At 42.2% G+C, this 20807-nt stretch overlaps 1 protein-coding gene across 5 annotated transcripts in view; it reads right to left on the reverse strand.

Moving 5' to 3' along the window:
• The window catches only part of KIF26B (kinesin family member 26B), a 408888-nt gene that overhangs the window by 146486 nt on the left and 241595 nt on the right, over positions 1–20807 (reverse strand). For all 5 annotated transcript variants that reach the window (XM_039530789.1, XM_039530788.1, XM_039530787.1 and 2 more), the window contains one exon: positions 6185–6368. In XM_039530789.1, the coding sequence (XP_039386723.1) occupies positions 6185–6368 (184 nt within the window). The remainder of the gene's footprint in view (positions 1–6184; positions 6369–20807) is intronic.

Below are 20807 nucleotides of genomic sequence, written 5' to 3' on the forward strand. Positions count from 1 at the left end.
GAATCATAACATTCAAAAACCAGTGGGAGAACACTTCAACCTCTCTAACCACTCAGTGACAGACTTGAAGGTGGCAATTTTGCAACAAAAAAACTTCAAAAACAGACTCCAAAGAGAGACTGCTGAACTCGAATTAATATGCAAATTAGATACAATTAAGTTAGGCTTAAACAGAGACTGGGAATGGTTGGGTCATTACATTAATTGAATCTATTTCCCTATGTTAAGTTCTCCTCACACCTTCTATTATCACTTCAAAAGTTTTTTTTTCTCCTGCTGATGATAGCTCATCTCAATTGATTAGACTCCTCTTGTTGGTATGCATACTTCCACCTTTTCATGTTCTCTGTATGTATAAATATCTCCTGTCTGTGTGTTCCATTCTATGCATCCGAAGAAGTGAGCTGTAGCTCACGAAAGCTCATGCTGAAATAAATGTGTTAGTCTCCAAGGTGCCACAAGTACTCCTGTTCTTTTTATTGTTCTCTATGTCTGGGAAACAGGGGCGGCTCTACGTTTTTGGCCGCCCCAAGCAGTCATGCGCGGGAGGCGCCCCGGAGCCGCGGGAGCAGCGGACCTCCCGCGGGCATGACTGCAGAGGGACCGCTGGTCCCGCGTGCCTCGGCTGGACCCCCGCGGCTGCGGACGGTTCGCGGCTCCGGCGGCTCCGCTTGAGCTGCCACAGTCATGCCTGCGGGAGGTCCAGACGAGCCGCGGGACGAGCGCCCCCTCCGCAGTCATACCTGCGGCAAGTCCAGTCCTCACAGGGCTCCGGTGGACCTCCCGTAGGCATGACTGCGGCAGGTCCACCGGCCCAGCCTGCCGCCCCCCCCGGCGGCAGGGGACGCGCCCTAGATTTTGCCGCCCTAGGCACCAGCTTGTTTTGCTGGTGCCTAGAGCCGCCCCTGCTGAGAAATGACTGGGACGATCACAGAGGCTTGAGGGAGTTGGGTGCCAAACTCCCACTGACTTTCAGTAGGAGTCAGATGCCCAACTCTTAGGGACTTATGAAAATCCAGCCTATATCTTTTCATGGGTGTTGGAAGGGAGGTGCCTTAGGGTCTGGTGAAATCTTGATATGGGTTTCTGGTTTGAGGGTTGTGTTTGTTTGGAAGGCCAGTCTCTGCTGTTATGGGATATTCCATGAATGGCATGGCAAATTTTGGATTTTTTTAAACCAAATAATAGTGTTATTAAATAATGCGAAGTACTTAGAGACTGGGACAGGCACCAAAGAAATTAAAAGCAATTAATAAATATATCTCTAATCATGGCACAGACAATGGAAAATGGACAGGAGCAATCGCCACTCCTATTAATCTATTAAACTATTAATCTGCCTATTAGTGTTCTGTCAGTCAGAATGTTTTTAGGCTTATGTATTACAAAGTGTATTCAGCTTCTCCCAATGTGCTAAAACTCACCCCTATGCAGAGCACCCACATTAGAGTAATGCATCACTGAAGTCCTACTTAATCCGTATGGGAGCCATCTGACCAGGGCTGAATTTCACAGTCAGAGCATTACTATTTTATTTTCAGCTTAAAAAAACCCAATCCTTTTATCACAATACAGTATATGAGCAAACAACCATTTGGTCTCTGCCCTTGACACAAAGGTCACCTTTCAGTGGCAGAATTTCGTAAGGCTACTTGCAGAAAAACAACAACAGAAACCACATCAGGCCATGAAAAAACAAGTGCTGCATGCAGGCAGTACATTTGCTAGGGCTGGTTGAAATTTTTCCATTGAAACAATTTTTCAATGGAAAATTGGATTTTTGACAAAATGAAATTTCTCACAAAGTGTCTGCTCTGCAGAAAATTTCAAGTTTGCATTGAAAATCTGGAAGCTGAAAGTTTACAGGTTTTGGCCCAAACTCCAAAACATCTGATTTTTAATTTTTAAACAAAAAGCTGAAGTGTTCCATTCGGAGGAGGAAATATTTTTCCAACCAGCTCTAACATTTACCACAATATTCTAATACTGAGTGAAATCCTGGTATTGTTTGTCAGTCATACAGAGAGCACCTTTCTGCTCCTCTGCTCAGTTCTCTGACTGAAAAAGACTAACATACAATATATATTGCTGAGATAAAAGTACAAAAGAATTTAGAGATGTCATGTGCAAACAGCAAGTATAACTACAGTCCATACGTATATCTAAATCCAACCAAACCAATCTGCCACCCAGATGTGAACAAGAGTACAGAATATAACAATGACTCAGAGATGGGGGCAAAGAAGAAGCAAGTGTAGTGGCTCCAGCTGTTGCATGCTATGGAAGGGGATCATTCATGCCCAAAAGACAACTCAATCTATTTTTGTAAAACTGTGGGGATCCCACACAAACATCTGGTTACTAGCCAGCTACTGTCACTATTACATGGAAGCTGAAGCACCTGTGGGCTAGATATGGATGGATGTGTGTGTTCCATTGCTAATTTATTTGCCGTACAGGCCACGTATCTCTTTCTTTAATTAGAATTTGTTGGAAATGAATCCAACAGAGGAGGGTCACAGAACAATCAAGACATCTATTTTTCCTTCTCATGGCTTCCTGATTATGGGTCTTATCCATCACTGTTTTGCTCCAGTTTGACACTGGTGAGATTCTATTGAAATAAATGGAAGTACACCCATTCAAAAACCAGAGATAATCAGTGCTGAAACAGGCCCTGTATTTTATCTTCCTCCTCCTCTGGGGTTGAATGTTAACGAGAAGACAATGCTTGTTCAAAATTCCAGTCAGTTACAGTAAGTTTTATGGATGGTTTTGGGTGTGGAAAGTTGTTAAGCACCTGACCCCAACTTTACTGTTTTACGTCTATAAAAACAGCAAAGAGTCTTGTGGCACCTTATAGACTAACAGACGTTAGGGAGCATGAGCTTTCGTGGGTGAATACCCACTTCGTTGGATGCATGCACCCACCCATTAAAGCTCATGCTCCCTAACGTCTGTTAGTCTATAAGGTGCCACAAGACTCTTTGCTGCTTTTACAGATCCAGACTAACACGGCTACCCCTCTGATATTTTTTAAGTCTAAAACATCAGTCAATCTATATTCTTATTCTATACCTACCACCTTTATATCTGAGCTGGTAAGTAACCTTAATACCTCTGAATATTTTGCTGATGGCTAAAACCTGGCTTGTATCACAACTAAATATCAAATAGTCAGACATTTCAGTCCTCACCCACAATTAATCAGAGCTTTGCTATACTGGTCATTTTTTGATAGCCTCCTATTATTCCAGAACAAAGCAGCCACAATCCCAACCAACAAAGTAAAGTCTTGAATTTCCTAAACCTAACTCCACATCCTTCACATTGATCTACACTTTAACTTCCATATAAATGCACATATTTAAAAGGAAATGTGGGGGAAATTAACAGAGCTTCTTAAACAGCCATATAGGAAATGTCTATCTTTGAAGCAGGGCACTGCCAAACTAAGTATGTAAATAATAATTAATGTCTCAGAGATCCAATAGGTTGAAAATTTCCATCACAAGATCCGAGGTCTCCACAGTCTGACTGGCAAACTACATTCTCCATCTGCAATTATCCATTTATTATGCCTCACACCTATCCCTGACATATTAAAATGCAAATTATGCTACAGAGGAAAATTGATGGGAACAATTTGATGAACATATATGAGCTTTAGGTAGTAATTATAAGGTGACTCATAGGAGAAAGAAGAGGACAGAAATGGAATTGAAGGCTAGACATTTTTTGGTATGGAACTATTTCAGAATTAACTGTTTTCACTTGTTTTGATTATATGAATTAAATCTAATTTGTGACAATGACTTTCTTTGAAGAAGCACAATCAAATCATTTAAAAAGCCCTCATTTATGACTCTTTGTATAGGTTCTTTCCTAAATATATCAGTTACTTCTAGATGACAAAAAATTCATTTAGAAAGAAATATTCTCTTGTGTACCTTGGATGGGGCACGCCCTCATCCCAATCAGGAGAAGGCTAACAAGTTCCTCTGGGTTCAACTGGTACTGAACAGGCACAACTGCAGAGCCTGCTCCACTTGGAGGAAGCAAGCTTAAAAGGGAGAACTTGTTACTGGAACGGGTGGAAACCAGGAGGAAAGTGACTGTGCCTCAGAGTTAGTGGATTCTTACAACAGGGTTGCTGGGAGGAAGACAGCATGTAAACCTCCATCTCCCACAAGGACTCACCAGATCAGGTATAAGCCCACCACTGAAAACAGGGATAAAAGATATGGCTAAATCCTGGATGAGGGTTTAGCCATACCTTACCACCATAACTAAGACAGAACCCTATAGATTCTCTAAAAGGAAAACTCAGAGACTGAACATCCCCCAGGTCCCACCATACCTGTGAATCCTGAAAGACTAGAGTAAGGTTCCCAAGGGGGACAGGATTTTGGAAGGGAAAGAGACTCTGAAAAGGCCCAGACAATCACAGTATCATAAAATGAAGATTAGAATCCAAATTATCCTGGGTGTTATTCCGTTTATTACAGTGGAGAGAGTGGAGTTACACTCAGAGAAAATGGGGTTGTACGTGAGAGAGTTAGGTTGGATAGCAGAGTGGGTTAATACAATGCCCTTCTACTCCCACAGACAGTTCCTTACTTGGGTTCCAAATGCAAATGGCTTTGGAGGACAGGCTAATCTTGGCTCTGTTTGTGGATATAAAAAAAACTACCATACAGCTGGAATGCCATGCTCAATGGAGGCCCAGAGATAGAAAAGCAGGAGTGTGGCAGGTCAGAACTGATGCATATTGGCAGAGCTGTATGTGTATATTTGCATAACCCTTTCCATATTATGGACAGAAACCTGATGACTTTAATTGGATTTTTTTTCCTGAGTAAGGGCAACAAGACTTGTCTGAATAAAGACTGCACGATTAGGCCCAATGTTGCTTTTGGTCCCTTTCTTCCATGAGCACATCCCTCACTATTTGTAAATGCAAACTTTATTCTTATCCAGCCAGAATTCACCTTGATTCTGGAAATGTAAGAGCCCTGGGAGGACATAGAAAACTTTGCAGTGGAAATCATTTAAAGATTGCATTACTCAAAACAGGACTGTTCAAATCTTGTACCTGGTTGTCATAGTAAATGCTTGAAACAACTAATAGTTAGGCCCAATCCTGCAGCTCCCACTGAAGTAATGGTACCAGTATCAGGCCCACACAGTACTTCTCATCCAAACCAGGAGGGAAAAAAAAATCCTGTGAGTCCTCTAAGATGGACATAAGCCATCCACGAAAATAACAGATGTGGTTCTGTGAAAAATCGTGTTAATGCCTGACTCTTTCCCTTAGTGATCAAGGGCAGCAATGGAAATCGTGAGGCACATTCTGGGTACAGTATGTCCAGATTGAACATTACCATTTCTCTCCTAAAAAGGAAAGAGGTTTTCAACAAATTCAGTGTCTTCACTTAGCACTCGATGAATAGAGAAAAGCATAATATACTAAAAACCTGTATAAGAGACTACCTTTTTAAGCAATCTCCTGTCTTGAGCAACTGTCCCAAAGTATTCCCCAATGTAATGGGCCAGACTCACCCCTATAATGGCAAGGTATCTGTACTGGGGGTTAAAGAAAGGATTATCCCTCAGGTAAGGCAAGCAGTTACCTCGCCCCAGGGCTTCAACCATGGAAGGGTACCATAGGTGACCCAACAATGGAGGCTGGTTGGGAGAGAAGATATATCAATGTATCTTCAAGCGGGCCTGGTGCTGCCATTATGTACTTAAGGATCTGTAGCTAATCAGTATATTAAAAGGGTTTTGATGGGGGGGTGGGAATCGACTGACAGAAGATAAGACTGAGTTTTAGTGTCAATAGAGAGTCCAACCTACTTCAAGGCCCCAGGTGGAGTTGGGGTTGCAGACAACTCTGTCATTTCACCCCCATTTCATTTACCACAGGAAGGAGTTTGAAACCTGTGTTCTGCCAACAGGACTGAGTCTGGTTCATTGAGCACAAGTTTGCTCCAGCTTTATTAGAAGGTCACCTGCATTAAGCAACCAATTTGTCAGACCTTCGAGTGGATACTGAAGACAAGTTTCAGGGTATAGCAAAGAAGAAAAACCCAACAGGCCTAGTACTCTATTAATGTTTTGCATGGGACATTTTTCTCCTCTCAAAGGAAAACAATTATTTTAGAGAGAGTCTGAGGCCTACCTTGCCCAACCCTGGGGTATCTTTCACTTTGTTGACTGCCCTCAGCAAACATGGTGGTGCGGGGGGTGGGGAAGTCTGAAGGATACTGCTGAAGTTGGTAGAGAAGAGAGGCGATTCAGACGCAGATGATGTAGATGGCCTATGTTTCTTCTTTTTGGACGACAGATTCAACTTTTGAGCAGCTCTGTAGGGAAAAAAAGTTGAGTAAAATAAAAACTCTACAGAAAATAATAAGTTATAACTAATGTATTCACAGCTTCTCATTTACAGAGAATCCCCAATTTTGACCTCATTGACTCCAAAAGTGATTCAGATCCAGACATGCCAAACCCGTGGAAAAAACGCAGAAATTGGGCTTGTTTTTGGCTTAATTGGCTTGTTGGCTAGGTTTTGGCTTATAGCTTGTTGCTCTTTTTTTTGATCGGCTCCCAGCAAGCAAGGGGAAGGCGGGGAGAGAGTCGGGGTGCACAGGGGCCCACCACAGTCCCAGACTGCACACGGGGGGGGGGAATCTAGTCACATAGAGTGTTGGGGTTCTTAGGGATTGGGTTGTTTTGGCCTTGTTTTGAAATGGGATTAGCTTGATTTTTGGCTTATTGTGAAAGTCGGGGTGCTTATTTACCACATGAAAGTTGGCAACTGTGTTCGGATCTCTTTTACACCAATTTTTCACTGGTATAATTCCACTGATTTCAGTGAAGTTATCCCTGATTTACAGCAGCATGCAATAAGTAGGATCAAAATCAGGCCCCTTTCTCTATACTATCAGAGGGGTAGCCGTGTTAGTCTGGATCTGTAAAAGCAGCAAAGAGTCTTGTGGCACCTTATAGACTAACAGACGTTTTGGAGCAGGAGCTTTCGTGGGTGAATACCCACTTCGTGCATCCGATGAAGTGGGTATTCACCCACGAAAGCTGATGCTCCAAAACATCTGTTAGTCTATAAGGTGCCACAAGACTCTTTGCAGCTTTCTCTATACTGTCCTCCAATTTAGTCTGCAGGAAATCTCCTGGATCTATAATTAAGCTAAGGAGCGATACAGCAATTTATGTTATAAAATTAAGTTCAATCAGTGGACTATTCTGCTATTTCTGTTCACAAAGAATTGTTTGTCACCCATAATCCTTTGGTTAGAGAATGAATAGTTGTGGAATGGTTGGATGTAAGCAGCCACTATTATGTTAGTTGTTATTAAATGCTCAGGTGAATTAACGGACGTGTAAGAAGCCTTGCACAAGCTATTTTAAAATTCTACCACCTCATAAAAAATAACCAGTCGAACATCTGAATATGTGGTGACCAAAGTCATACCATTTGCAAGGAGGTGGAGAGGGGCACACAAGCTACAGTTGTACTAACAATTTAGTAGTTTAAATAATTTCAACTTTGTTTTAGCAACATAAATTTGGACAAGAATGCTGCTTTTTTTGTCCATAATTGTCCAGCCTTTGAAAAAAGCTAAGCTGTCCTGCATTAAAGTGATAGATTCTTACTCTATTGCAATTAAAAAATATTTGGTCACATTCTCTTATTTGCACAGATTTCTAATTCTGAGAAAAGATTCAGCATTTAAACTTGATTGATGTTGTTTTGCATACTCTCTCTCTCTCACACACACACACACACACACTCTCCATATTGGTATCTCTAGCTAGGCAATCAAGTATATTATAATATTGATGTTATTTTGCTCTGTCTCTCAGTTTCCCTGGTTGTAAAATGGGCATAATTATGGGGCAGACACTTAGCTCGTGTAAATTAGCACAGCTCCACATGAGCTGTTCCAAAATATTCCAAGCTGAGATGCATGTATTATTCTGAACTCTAGGGGTCTGATTCTCAATTACACCAACTTCCCTTGATGCTGCATGTTCTAGCAAAAGAAAAGGGCCTTAAAGTAGGTATGAATGTAATTTATGCCCACTTACCTCCTCTTTACCTTGCCAGAGTGTAAATGAGAATCAGAATAAAATCTAAATCCTGTCTGCAGCAAAGAGTCCTGTGGCACCTTATAGACTAACAGACGTATTGGAGCATGAGCTTTTATGGGTGAATACCTACTTCGTTGGATGCATGTAGTGGAAATTTCCACTACATGCATCTGACGCAGTGAGTATTCACCCACAAAAGCTCATGCTCCAATACGTCTGTTAGTCTATAAGGTGCCACAGGACTCTTTGCTGCTTTTACAGATCCAGACTAACACGGCTACCCCTCTGATACTTAAATCCTGTCTGGCTTTTTTGTTGACCAGAGTTTCATAATTGTCAGATCCATACAAACCATCTAAATCTAAACCTCAGAAACTGATTATATCAATTTACTCCAAAGAATACATACAGTAAAACATGTTATATATATATATATATATATATATATTCATCTCAGCTTTGAGTATTTGTGACCACGTCAAGGAATTATCCCCATTTTACAGCTGGGGAAATTGAGGCAGAGAGATAGCTTAAGACCAATGTTGCTGTCACTGATTTTGCCTCATCTGAAATGGCAAAATCAGAAGCCACTTTTGAGAATTCTGGCCTATGTGACAGCCAAGGACACTTAAGTCTGTGGCAGAGTTGGGGGAAGAGGTACATAGGTCACCTGACTCCTGGTTCTGTGCCTTAACCACAAGAACCTTCTGTTGTTCCAGCTCCTTGTCCATCCCCTTCCTCCAGTATCTAACTTTATCACCTAACCTTCCCTTTTATGATCATCTCCTTCCTCTTCCTCAGAGAGAGAAGACAGAAAAAACAACCCTAAAAAGCTTGCCAAAAGAACTGCATCACATTTTGATCTTTTGCTACATCATAGTCTTGGCTTGAATTTCAGATGTGTTCATGAGAGGACTGGTAACACTGGACATGCTGAATCGTAGTTTCCAATGGGTCCCGGCCTAAATACGTTGACATCTTTATTTCAAGCAAAATTTTGTACTGCACATAACTGTAGGGCTGGATAGAAATGTAGCTACACACCCTGAAAAATCCACTGCTGTGTGTATGTCTTTAGGCTCAGCAGTCTATTCGTAAAGACAGGCAACTGCTCTGTATACCTCAGGCCAGATTATACCCTCAATTACACTCATGCAACTGCATTAACTCATGCCTAGGGTAAAAGTCAAACTGCTAGTGAGCATATTTCCTCAGAACTGTGTTCTAAGTTGGTTCAGTCATTCTCTCTCTCATGCCACTTTATTCTTCCCCAACACTGTGTTGTTCTCTTTTTCTATACTGATAGTAGTATCTTCTTAAGCCATTTCTTGAGCCAATGACATTTTTCTTTAAAGGAAAAAAACCCACTTGTAGGATAACTGGCCTTTTCCAAACTTCAGAACTATATCCTGGTTTGACAGTTATAACCTTTGGGATGGCATTCAAGAAAAAACTCTGGATTCTTTTTTGGCCTGCAAGTGGCAAAACGTATTTAACAGAAACACGCTACATCTCACTGCTTTATGTTTTTTTAAACCCCCCCTCCTCCCCAGGTTTTGAAAGGTGACCAAGAAGGCAGTAAGGCAGTGGATACCTCCCGAGGCTTCTGAATAAAAAGATATTTTAAACATATTTGAACTGGCTTTCGGCTGCACGATGATGCTAGTTTGCATGACCGATTCATTTATTTGAATGACTTTTGCATGATGGACTTAAAGTGGTCAGTATGGCCAGCTATCAATTGCTTTGGAAACAGCTAGTCCCCAGGCAAAGCTGACGTGGCTGTGTGGGCTAGTGAGGGTGGGTAGAGTTGCCTCCGAGTGGTTCCAACTCATTCTTTTCAGGAAAGTATAGTTCGTGGTGTTGCATTGTCAGCTCTGGGGACTCTCTGGAATCCCCTGGAGATTCATTATATTTATTCATGTTGATTCCTGGTGGCTAGGACACTAGACTGAGAATCAGGAGACTTGGATTCTGTTCCAGTTCTGCCGCTGACCTGCTGTGTGACTTGGGACAGATTACTTCACCTTTCTGTGCCTCTGCTTTCCCTCCCACCAATTATCTGTCTGGTCTGTTTAGAATGTAAGCACTTTAGCTCTTCTCTTACTATGTGTTTGTTCACTGTCTGATCTCACTCGGAACCTCTACGTACCATGGTAATAATAATGGCAGCGTGGCCCTATAGATCACCAGTAAGCTGACAATATCCAGATCTATATTACCCTGTCATCTGAGCCTAGCGATTCCCACTTTAAACTGTCCCACTGCCTGACCAAGGGCCCACTCCTGTAATGGGATACAGAATAGTGTGAACCAAGACCTGTGTGTGGTATTGGGGACTTTGCGAAAGTTTGAAGCTCCGTGGTCAAGGATCTCACTGCAGGGCTAGAGTCCAAGATTGTAGAAAGGATGTTCGAAAGCTACTCAAAGTTCAATCCAAATACGATAGAAGGACCACTGGTAGGAAAGGGAAACTGCTTCGAATAGGGTGACCAGATATCCCGTTTTTGTAGGACAGGCCTGTTTTTTGAGACTTTTCTTATATAGGTACCCCCCACCCCTGTCCCGTTTTTTCACAGTTGCTATCTGGTCACCCTAGCTATGAAGATCTAGCTTATCTGGTGGTTTTGCTCTGTACTGAAGAGGTCTACCTCTAGGCCAGCATTTCTCAAACACGGCCACCTGGATCTTTTCTTGTGACCATAGCATCCTGGGCTGTGATGGGGTGGGAGTTGGGGGAAAAATAGTGGTCCCTCCCCCTCCCTGTTGCTCCTGAATGCACCACCTTCGTGTTGATTGCTGGGGCCACCAGCAGGGGTTGGTTCCTGTCCCCCTCTGAAGACTTCTGGGGCACAATGCTGGAGAAGCAGGCAGCAGGTGAGTTCCCCACCTTCCCAGGGATGGCAGGGTTCCGGCTTTGGGCTTCAGCTCTGGAGTAGTGGGACGGCAGGCTCTGGGTGCGGGGCTTCAGGCTCCAGCCCCCTGCTGCCTCCCCTGCCCCCCACCAATCCCCTCCATTGCCCCTGGCCCCCACTGCCTCCTCTGGGGCTTAATTTGTTCCCAGGCTTGCCAGGGCTAAGTAAGGCTGCTGTGAAAAGTAATAGTTGTGAAAGGTGATATAAACAAACATACAAGTGACTTACTAGCTAGCAATAAATAAATTACACGGATTTGGACATGTATATGTGCATATTTATTTGTTTTTTCCTAAAGTTAATTAAGTATTTTAGGAAAAATTGTCAGAGCGGCTCCCTGCAAGAGTTGGTGGCCACACTCTGAGGCCACCAAAATATTTGTCCTGAGAACCCCTGCTCTAGGCAGACTGACAGAGTTCACTACTTTGGGGGTCAGCTTTTACAACAAATTTAACAGAGACGACCATGTTCCTGTGAGAGTCAGGAGTGACTTTTCATCTCCCAAATACTCAGAAGCTGTAACATCTCCTCCTCTCTCATTATAACTGTGTATGTGCAGGGGGATTCTCAAAAGGTATCAGTGGTCATAATTGAGATGGACTTTCAAAAAGCCAAAGCCCCTCAATGGGGTTTATTAAAGAAACCAAGAAGAAATTGCTTAGAGGTAATTTCTTAGAGTTAGAAGTGCAAAATGCATTGCTCAGAAACTTAAGAGACAGAAATGAAAGGATAGAATTAAAAGCTCAATTTTAACAAGGAAGGAAGTGAATAGTGGGGTGACCCAAAGGCCTGTTACTATGAAACCCATTCTTCATGTTTATTAATAGTATGAATGTAGGAGAACGAGGTGGCAACATTTGCAAATGACAAAATTAGTTAGGTGAATCAAGCCTAGAGATATTTATGGAAAACTTCAGAAGAACCTAACAAAGCTAGGTAATTGGGCACCAGTAAAAATTCAACATTGACAAGTACAAGTTAATGCACAGTGGAAGGATCAATTTGAACTACTTATACACATTGACAGCTTCTAAATTAACTGCAGCTGCTCACCAAAAAGATCTTAGTATCATTGTGGACAACTCAATAAAAACAACTGCTTGCTGCATTGCAATAGTTGAAAAAGCAACCAACATGTACGCAATGACAGGGACAGAGAATAACACAGAAGATGCCGTTGTATACATATTGAGGGCACAAAATCACAGAAATGGAGGGCTGAAAGGGACTTCAAGAGGTCATCTAGTCCAGTCCCATTCACCGAGGCAGGATGAACAATATACTTAGACCATCTCTGACAGATGCTAGTCTACCCTGTTCTCAAAAAACCCTCCAGTGATGGGGATTCTAGTGTTAGCAATGTTCATTAAAGGAACAGGTCTAATTATTTTCCTTATTTTTCTGTACAAATTCCATTTCAAAATAGCAATACTGTACTTCTAGGTGTGCAAGTAACTGCTCTCCAGGGGAAGGATGAAGTTCACATTCAGGCCCATGGAGATTAGTTCACTTCTCTAGTAGTTAAACTGCTATGCTCTATTCATCCAGAAATGCATTGCCTTCTGCTTGTTACAACTTTATTCGAAAATGGATAACAGTCACAGTTAGAAAGCAGCGCCTATCACAAACACCCTAAATATTTACTTGCTGAAGTTTTAAAAATTAATATTGCAACAAATAAGGAAATTGCTAGCCCCATCTATTGCTGCCAATGTTTGTGCCCAAACAACATTTTCACGGGTAGCAACTAACAGTGGTTGTATCCGTTTCTGAGTGTCCAGCTTGAGACATCTATGTATGGCAGTTCCATGGTGCCAAGTTGGGCACCCAAAATCAGTGGCCACCTTTTTAAAAATCTGGGCTACACTTTTTGCTGCAGCAAAAGCAGAAACTGCGATTGCCACCTATTGGCAGAGATATAATCTGCAAATGAGTCTTGCTAATTGGTGTAATGCCAGATAAAGGTATACTGGAAACCTGCAGTTTGTTTTGATTATTTCCAATTGAAGTGTTGGCAAATATGATCTGCATGCTGTGTGTTATGTTTGGGATACATGCATTCATTTTAAAATGAGTCATCGCAGCATGCGGGTCCAGAAAAAGAAGTGGCTTGAATGAAACTAATAAAGGTAACAGCCAACATAGTGTACAGTAAGATGACAGTCACGCAAACATTATACTTCACATTATTTCCAAAGCTCTGCCTTAGGGTGGGATCATTCTTCTGGCACTGTTACTATTTATTATTACTGTCACATCTCAGAAGCGTCAATCATTGTGGCAGGCACTGTGGGCGGCGGTCCTTGAGATACCTATGCCTCAGCCAGCCTGCTGCCAAATTCAATAGCTCGGCAGGCTAGTGGGTCCTTCCAGTGGCCAATTTTCAGTGGTTTACAAATGGTAGGACAAAATACTGATTTTTGTGAAACCAGCAGGAACACAGGGATAAGTCATGAAAGCAGGACATTCCTGGTTTTCAGGAACACAAGGTCACTCTACTTAGAACTTGCTTCTCTTCTGGACGGTCCTCAGGCACTTATCTATATTAATAATATGCTGGCTCCACATTTTACTAAAAGAAAGATACTATGTTAACACCATCTTCGGAGTTCCCACTATGTTTTTGTGTCTGCCCTTAGTTTTTCTATTTTGACTGTAATGGCCTCAGTGCATAGGCCAGGTCTTCCTTTATGTCTCCTAAAGCTCTGGGGACAGTGTTGGTAATTAACAGAAATCAATCATAGAACTGGAAGGGACCTCGAAAAGTTTTCTAGTCCAGTTCCTTGCACTCATGGAAGGACTAAGTATTCTAGACCAGCATTTCTCAAATGTGGCCACAGCCTCGTGGGCTGTGATGGGGGTGGGGAGGAAGAAGTGGCCCAGTGGCCCCTCTTCCAGGGCCACCAGTGGGGATTGGGCCCTGCCCCTCTCCAGAGACACAAATGCTGGAGGTGCAGACAGGTGGTGAATTCCCCACTTTCCCTGTGGTGGGGGGCAGGCTTTGGCCACAAAGCTTTGGACTCTATCCATGCAATAGCAGGCTCTTGTTCCAGGCTCACCACCCATGCCATCGTCCCTGGGCCCCGCGGCCTCCCTGTCCACCTCCCCATCCAGGGCTTAATTTGAGCCAGAGCTTGCTGGGGCTGAGTAAGTCTGCTGTGAAAAGTGACATTAACAAACATGCAAATCTATATTTTCACAGCAGTAGACTTACTATCTAGGAAGTTTTTTGTTTTTTTTTAAATGAACCAAATAAGCAAAAGAAACAACAAAAAGACAAGAACATGCAAAGCACCCCATTTGTGTTTCTATTCTGTTTAGGTCCAGTAAAGAATAGAGACCACTGTACATTATTTTTATTACTGAGTCTGAAAAAAACCCTACATAAATAAATTACAATGATTTGAACATGTATATCTGCATATTGATTTGTTTTTCCTAAAGTGCATTAAGTATTTTAGGAAAAAATGTCAGTGCAGCCAGCAGCAAGAGGTGGTGGCCGCACTCTGAGGCCACCAAAAAAATTGTTGTCAGAACCCCTCTTCTAGACCATTCTGACTGGTGGTGTTGAACCTGCTCTTAAAAATCTCCAGTGACGGAGATTCCACAACCTCCCTAGGCAATTTATTGGCAATATATAATAATATCTTGGCACAAGGGGCTAAATTGTCACTTTACAACCTGTCCCAAGTAAAGAGCTAACATAGGTGCATCGCTCCAACAGCAGATCAGAGCATGAACTGTAACTCACAGAATCTTCTTGTGGGGGAAGAAGTAACTTACTTCACCTCTTTCCATGGAGTAACTTAATTGTTCCATGAGCTTGGCTGGTGAATGGATGAGGGGAAGAGGAGCAGAGTCAGGGCTTCTTCCACTCTAGATCCCTTTCTGACTCCTTCCAGGCAGCAGGAGTACTGGGTGATTAGCCTCTGCTCTCATCATCCCACCTGGAATTACAATCTGAGCACAGCCAGAGAATTGGGGGAGTTTTACACTGCCTCAATTCCCAGTGCAGCCAAAGGAGTGCTGTGACAATCTAGCCCAGTGAGATGAAGAATGGAATAAGAATCATCAGCTGAAAGTTTCCTGAATTTGGAGGTTCCTGTCAGACCCTTAGCGTTTGTGTTTAATTACTGTGCAGTATCTTTAGAATCTGGACACAATTTGTGCTTTCTGCTTGCATTGTAAAAGATGCCATAAACATGTCTCTAATGCCCAGTAAACACCTGGGCCTTATTGTTTCCTTTATATTTATGTATGCAGTCAATTTCATAGCAACAATAAAGCTATCAAGGCTGTACATTTCACAGCAATCTTTTACTTCTTGGGTGGTTAAATGCACACACAGGCCCCATATAGTGCCTTAATGACAGGACTCCAATACAGCTGGGCTATAATCATCCAGAAATTCACTGTTGTGATTTACTGCTTAATTGTAACAGATAGTAAAATAGGTCAAAATCCTTCAATCCTTGATCAGGGCCTGACCCCAGAAATTCAGAGCCCTCTCTCACACTGGAAAAACTTACTGAGATCAATAGGCTTGATTCCGATTTCATATCAGAGTTACCACTGTGTAAATCCACCGGCTACAATGGAGTTACACCAGCATAAGCAAGATCAGAATCTGGCGAAATGAGACCACTGTCTCCTATACAGGAGTTCAAAGGGTGAGAAACCCAGGGACAGTTTGGGGAATCTCCTGTACAGCGAACAGTAGGGATGGGTGCTCCAGATGGAAACTATCTTTAACAGGCTCCTTCCTGGCTACATCAGTCTTGATATGAAGCTGTTGGCATTGGATGTCTCATTCTCTCCATCTCCTCCAGGCAGGTTTGCATATCCCCCATCAGCTGCGCCAAGACAGCCCCAGGAAACTGCACACTGGTTGCCCTGCTGGCTCAGTGGGCCAAGGCCAGGCAGCTGACACAGCGTGAATGGGAGCATCTGCGACAGGGGCCTGAAGCAGCTTGTGAGACTACGGGGACTAGGCTTCTGTCCACGTTATCGACCCAGTGTTCCTGAGGTTGCTCCTGCGCTCAGGACAAGCCACTACTAAGACCTCAGCTGGATGAACAAAAAGGGGTTTATTTGGCTGCCACGCCCTTTAGGTGGGGCACAACCTACCACAGTCTTACCTCTCAGCACAAGACACTGTTAACAAACAATAGTCCCTCGTTAGGCCTACCTTTCTCCAGGGAGGCTCTGGCAAGCAGCGGTCTCTCGAGCAGTTTCTGGCTCCAGCCAGGCGCCTCTCACACAGAGCATGAGCTGGAAGTCTGTTCTTTCCTGGTCAGCCCCCCTCTGAGCTGTGCGCTCTTCCCTTTTAACCCCTCCTTCCATGTCCCACACCTATTGTAAGTGTGGCACGGCAGGGCTCCCTGAGCCCACAACAGCTCATTAACTCTTTCCTGGCTGGTGTGGTGTTTGCACACCCCCATCAATGTGCTCACTTAAATGAGCCTAACTTTAAGAAAGTGATGACCACGTACCATCTAAAAATCACAGGCTCCTTCTAAATGTCTCAAGTAGGACAACCAAATATTGAGGCACCCCAAATCACTAGTTACTTTTAATATTTAGTCTGGTCATCTTTATCCTTCCTGTATGTGCAGAATGACATAGTATTTGTTTGCAGCTGACTAATGTCCCAGCCCCTATCCCTCTAATCTCTTTAAATGCCTTTATTTCGCTTTACAGACAGAATAGTCTCAATGGTCACAGTGCTCTTGACTGTTCTTGTAAAGTTCCAAGGTCTTGAGAGTCAGACACGCGTCACGCTATGCTTGATGCAGGAATCAAACTAAACCATTATGTTTGGATACCATAAAATCAGATGGTTATCATTAGCTTAATATGGGAAGGAAAACAGCTCCATATTTTTGTAAGAAACTTAAATCAAATCAAATGTAAGCATTTATTAATTACTAAGTTGGTTTCTTAGCAATGTATCTTCATGACATTGGGGAAAAAATCTCTCAGCAAAGGGCCTGACGACCCTTAAGGAGCTGAGTGCCCTCGATTTCCATTGAAGTTGAGAGTGCTCAACACCTTGCAGGGCCAGGTGTATAATTACACTAATTACGTCATGCCGAATATTTGGATGTTAGAAGTGAACATCAAGAGAAAATCCTCTTTGCTTCTACCTAGTGCTAGACTATTGCCAGACCCTTCCAGAGCTAGTACTGCCTTTAAAGTAACAGAAAGGCAGTGTGTACTGTTTTACATTTACGTTGTTTCAGTATCAAACAGTAAAGCTGTATAAAATTGCCAGGCTTGATGATTTAGCTAGAAAGCATTAAGGGCTGGGGGTGACTAGGAGATTGCACTGATGATGTAGTCTTTTGTAGTATCACCACACAGATTTTTCCAAAAGTTGACGTGCACGGATTGACCTCAGATCAATGGAATAAGAAGATCAATTAAGAGAGGAATGGCCATGCTCCTGGTTAGTTAGCCCACTGCTGACCTTAATAAAGAGTCAGTAGTTTACAATTATGGCAGGAAATTCAAGGAAGTTACTATTTCAAGCCTTCCAATGTAAGGACCATTTAAAAGTAGTCCTTAGAGTCATAAACAATTATTTAACTGGAGTTTTCATGGAGTTTATAGGATTCGGGTTCTTTCACTACCTCAGATGCTAAAGTCTGACCACACAGTGCAGCAAGCTAGTTTTGCTTCATCTTGCCCCAGTCATTGCAACACACTCATAACATCAAGAGCAAAAGCAACTAACACACAGAACTACAGCCTACTTATTGCTGTTTTAACATTTGGGCTTGCAGAAGAACTAAAGGAGACACTAAACTTCGTATTTTTCATTCTTGTCAATATTTTGAAAGCCAACAAATAAAAACAAACAGTTGGATATTTCACTGAGGTATATACAATGAAATGCAAAGCAGTAGGGATCACAGCTGATGGGCAACCTCCTATTTTAAGTTACAACGTTAAAGCATCTCCAAGATTTCCTGTACATCTTTGCCTGATCTTTATTTAAACACTGACAACTATGAGGTGATCGTATTTATTTGTGACCGTTTTTTGGTGATTGGTAGAAACAGGCTCAACTGCACATGGATATTAAAAGCCTCACCCTGTTCCACTTGTTGGGTAATTTGCATGACATGGAGCCAAGCCTGCATACAACCTGCATTTGTTCTCAGTGCTCCAATTCCTTCTAGTTCTAGAGCATACTTCCAAAGATGATGAACTTGGTTGGCTGCTTCTACTGACCACAATGGAAATACATTGAAAAGGCATGTGTGGCACTTGGGAGTCCAAGACAAAAGGCACCGCAGGGCTCAAAAGCATACTGCAGTTTTTTAAATGTTTCATTTTTACTGCTGGTTCACATTACAAATAAATTCTAGTTTGTTAAAGAACAAACCAATTACAGTTCCATTTTTTCCAGGGAACAATGTAGTTCTTAAATTGCTCTCAATTTTCATTATTATTTATGATGACAGCGCTGACTAAATTGGGGTTCCATTATGGCAGATACTGTACAAACACACAAAACAATCCCTGTCCCTGGGGAATTGAGGCACAGAGAGATTAAGTGACCTGTACAAGGTCACACGGGAAGCCACATAGCCCAGTAAGCCTAACTTCAGTACCAGGCAAATTGGTTGAAACTATAGTTAAGAACAGAATTATCAGACCTATATGAATACAATCTGTTGGGGAAGAGTCAACACAGCTTTTGTAAAGGGAAATCATGACACCCTCAAAGAATTCTAATAGATTGGCGAGGCAACAAAGCATGTGAACAAGGGTGATCCAGGGGGTATGGTAAACTTGGTCTTTTCTGAAAGCCTTTGACATGTTCCCACACCAAAGGCTCTTAAGCAAAGTGTGCAGTCATGGGATAAGAGGAAACGTCCTCTCATGGATCCGTAACTGGTTAAAAGATAAGAAACAAGGGTAGGAATAAATGGTCAGTTTTCACAATTAAGAGAAGTAATAGCACGGTCTGTCCTAAGACCTGTGCTGTTCAACATATTCATAAATGATCTAGAAAAGAGGGCAGTGAGATGGCAAAATTTGCAGATAATAAAAAATTATTCAAGATAGTTAAGTCCAAAACTGAGTGCGAAGAGTTACAAAGGGGTCTCAGAAAACTGGGTGGCTGGGCAACAAAATGGCAGATGAAATTCAAGGGCTAAGAGCAAAAAAAAATCCCAACTACATATATCATATGATATGATCTAATTTAGCTGTTACCACTCAAGAAAGAGACCTTGAAGTCATCATGGATAGTTCTCTGAAAACATCTGCTCAATGTGCAAAGGCAGACAAAAAAGCTAACAATGTTAGGAGCCATTAGAAAAGAGAAAAAAATATAATGCCACTGTATAAATCCATGGTACACCTGCTCCTTGAATACTGCCTGCAGTTCTGGTTGCCCATCTCAAAAACACATATATTAGAATTGGAAAAGGTACAGAGAAGGACAACAAAAATTATTAGGGTTATGGAACAGCTTCCATATGAGGAGAGATTAAAAAGATTCGGGGACTGTTCAGCTTAGAAAAGAGATGACTAAGGGGACATATGACAGAGGTCTATAGCATCATGACTTTTGTGGAGAAAGTGAACAGGAAATTGTTATATATCCCTTCACAAAACACAAGAATCAGGGATCACCCAATGAAATTAATAGGCAGCAGGTTTAAAACTGATGTAAGGAAGTACTTCTTCACACAATGCGCAGTCAACCTGTCGAATTCATTGCCGGGGAATGTTGTAAAGGCCAAAATATAACAAGGTTCAAAAAAAGAATGAGTAAGTTCATGGAGGATAGGTCCATCAATGGCTACTAGACAAGATGGTCAGGGATGCAACCCTATGGTCTGGGTTTCCCTAAACCTTTGATTGCCAGAAGCTGGGTCTTGGCAACAGGAAAAGGAACAGGAAACTTGATAATTTGCCCTGTTCTGTTCATTCCCTCTGAAGCATCTGGCATTGGCCACTGTCAGAAGACAGGACACTGGGCCGTTGGTCTGACCCAGTGTGGTCATTCTTAAGTCTATGGCAGAGATAGGAGTACAATCCAGAACTCCTGAGCCCCAATCCAGTGCTTTAGCCACAACACCGTCCTTCCTCTCTTATGATGACTTGGGAAGCAATTTGACAAGCTGTTGAACACCCTCACCACCCACTGATTTCAGCTGGAATTACAAGTTCTTGGCATTTTGCAGTATCGGGCCCCAGTTCCTTGAGCAGTTGCCCTTAATATTTTACATTCTTTAATTGTGCTGCAAACTACATTATTTAGAGAAAGATGAGGCTGGAAAGCATTAGCATTGTTAGCGTGTAGTGTTGTCATTAAATAAACCTTTTGTTCTTACTTTTCTATTTTCAGTCAAGTGAAATGAAAAACGACATGAAATTAAACACATCATGCGAAGTAGTAATTCATTGCCTGAAAGCAGTAAACTGTATAGAGGTGCAATTAGATACCAAGAGGCAGAATTTGCAAAGGATGCAAAGCCTTTAATCTGCAGCTTTTCGCTCATTACCTATGGGTCTTTCAGTGAAAATCCAATTAATTTTCAATTCTGGGGACATTTCTCATGGATTTGGGTCTGCTGATTAATTAAGCAGAAATTTGACATTTAGTTTTGTTTTCCAAGAAAAGCAATTTAAAAAAAATATCAATTTCTTTCTTTTAAAAGATGATATTTACAATAGGTCAAACTACAGACCACAGTGGTGCCTCTAAATAAGGCCCTTTCCTGTTTCAAGAAAGAGAGAGGAAAACCCCACAACATA

Source organism: Mauremys reevesii, linkage group 3 (genome assembly GCF_016161935.1).
Source record: "Mauremys reevesii isolate NIE-2019 linkage group 3, ASM1616193v1, whole genome shotgun sequence".
Classification (NCBI taxonomy): domain Eukaryota; kingdom Metazoa; phylum Chordata; order Testudines; family Geoemydidae; genus Mauremys; species Mauremys reevesii.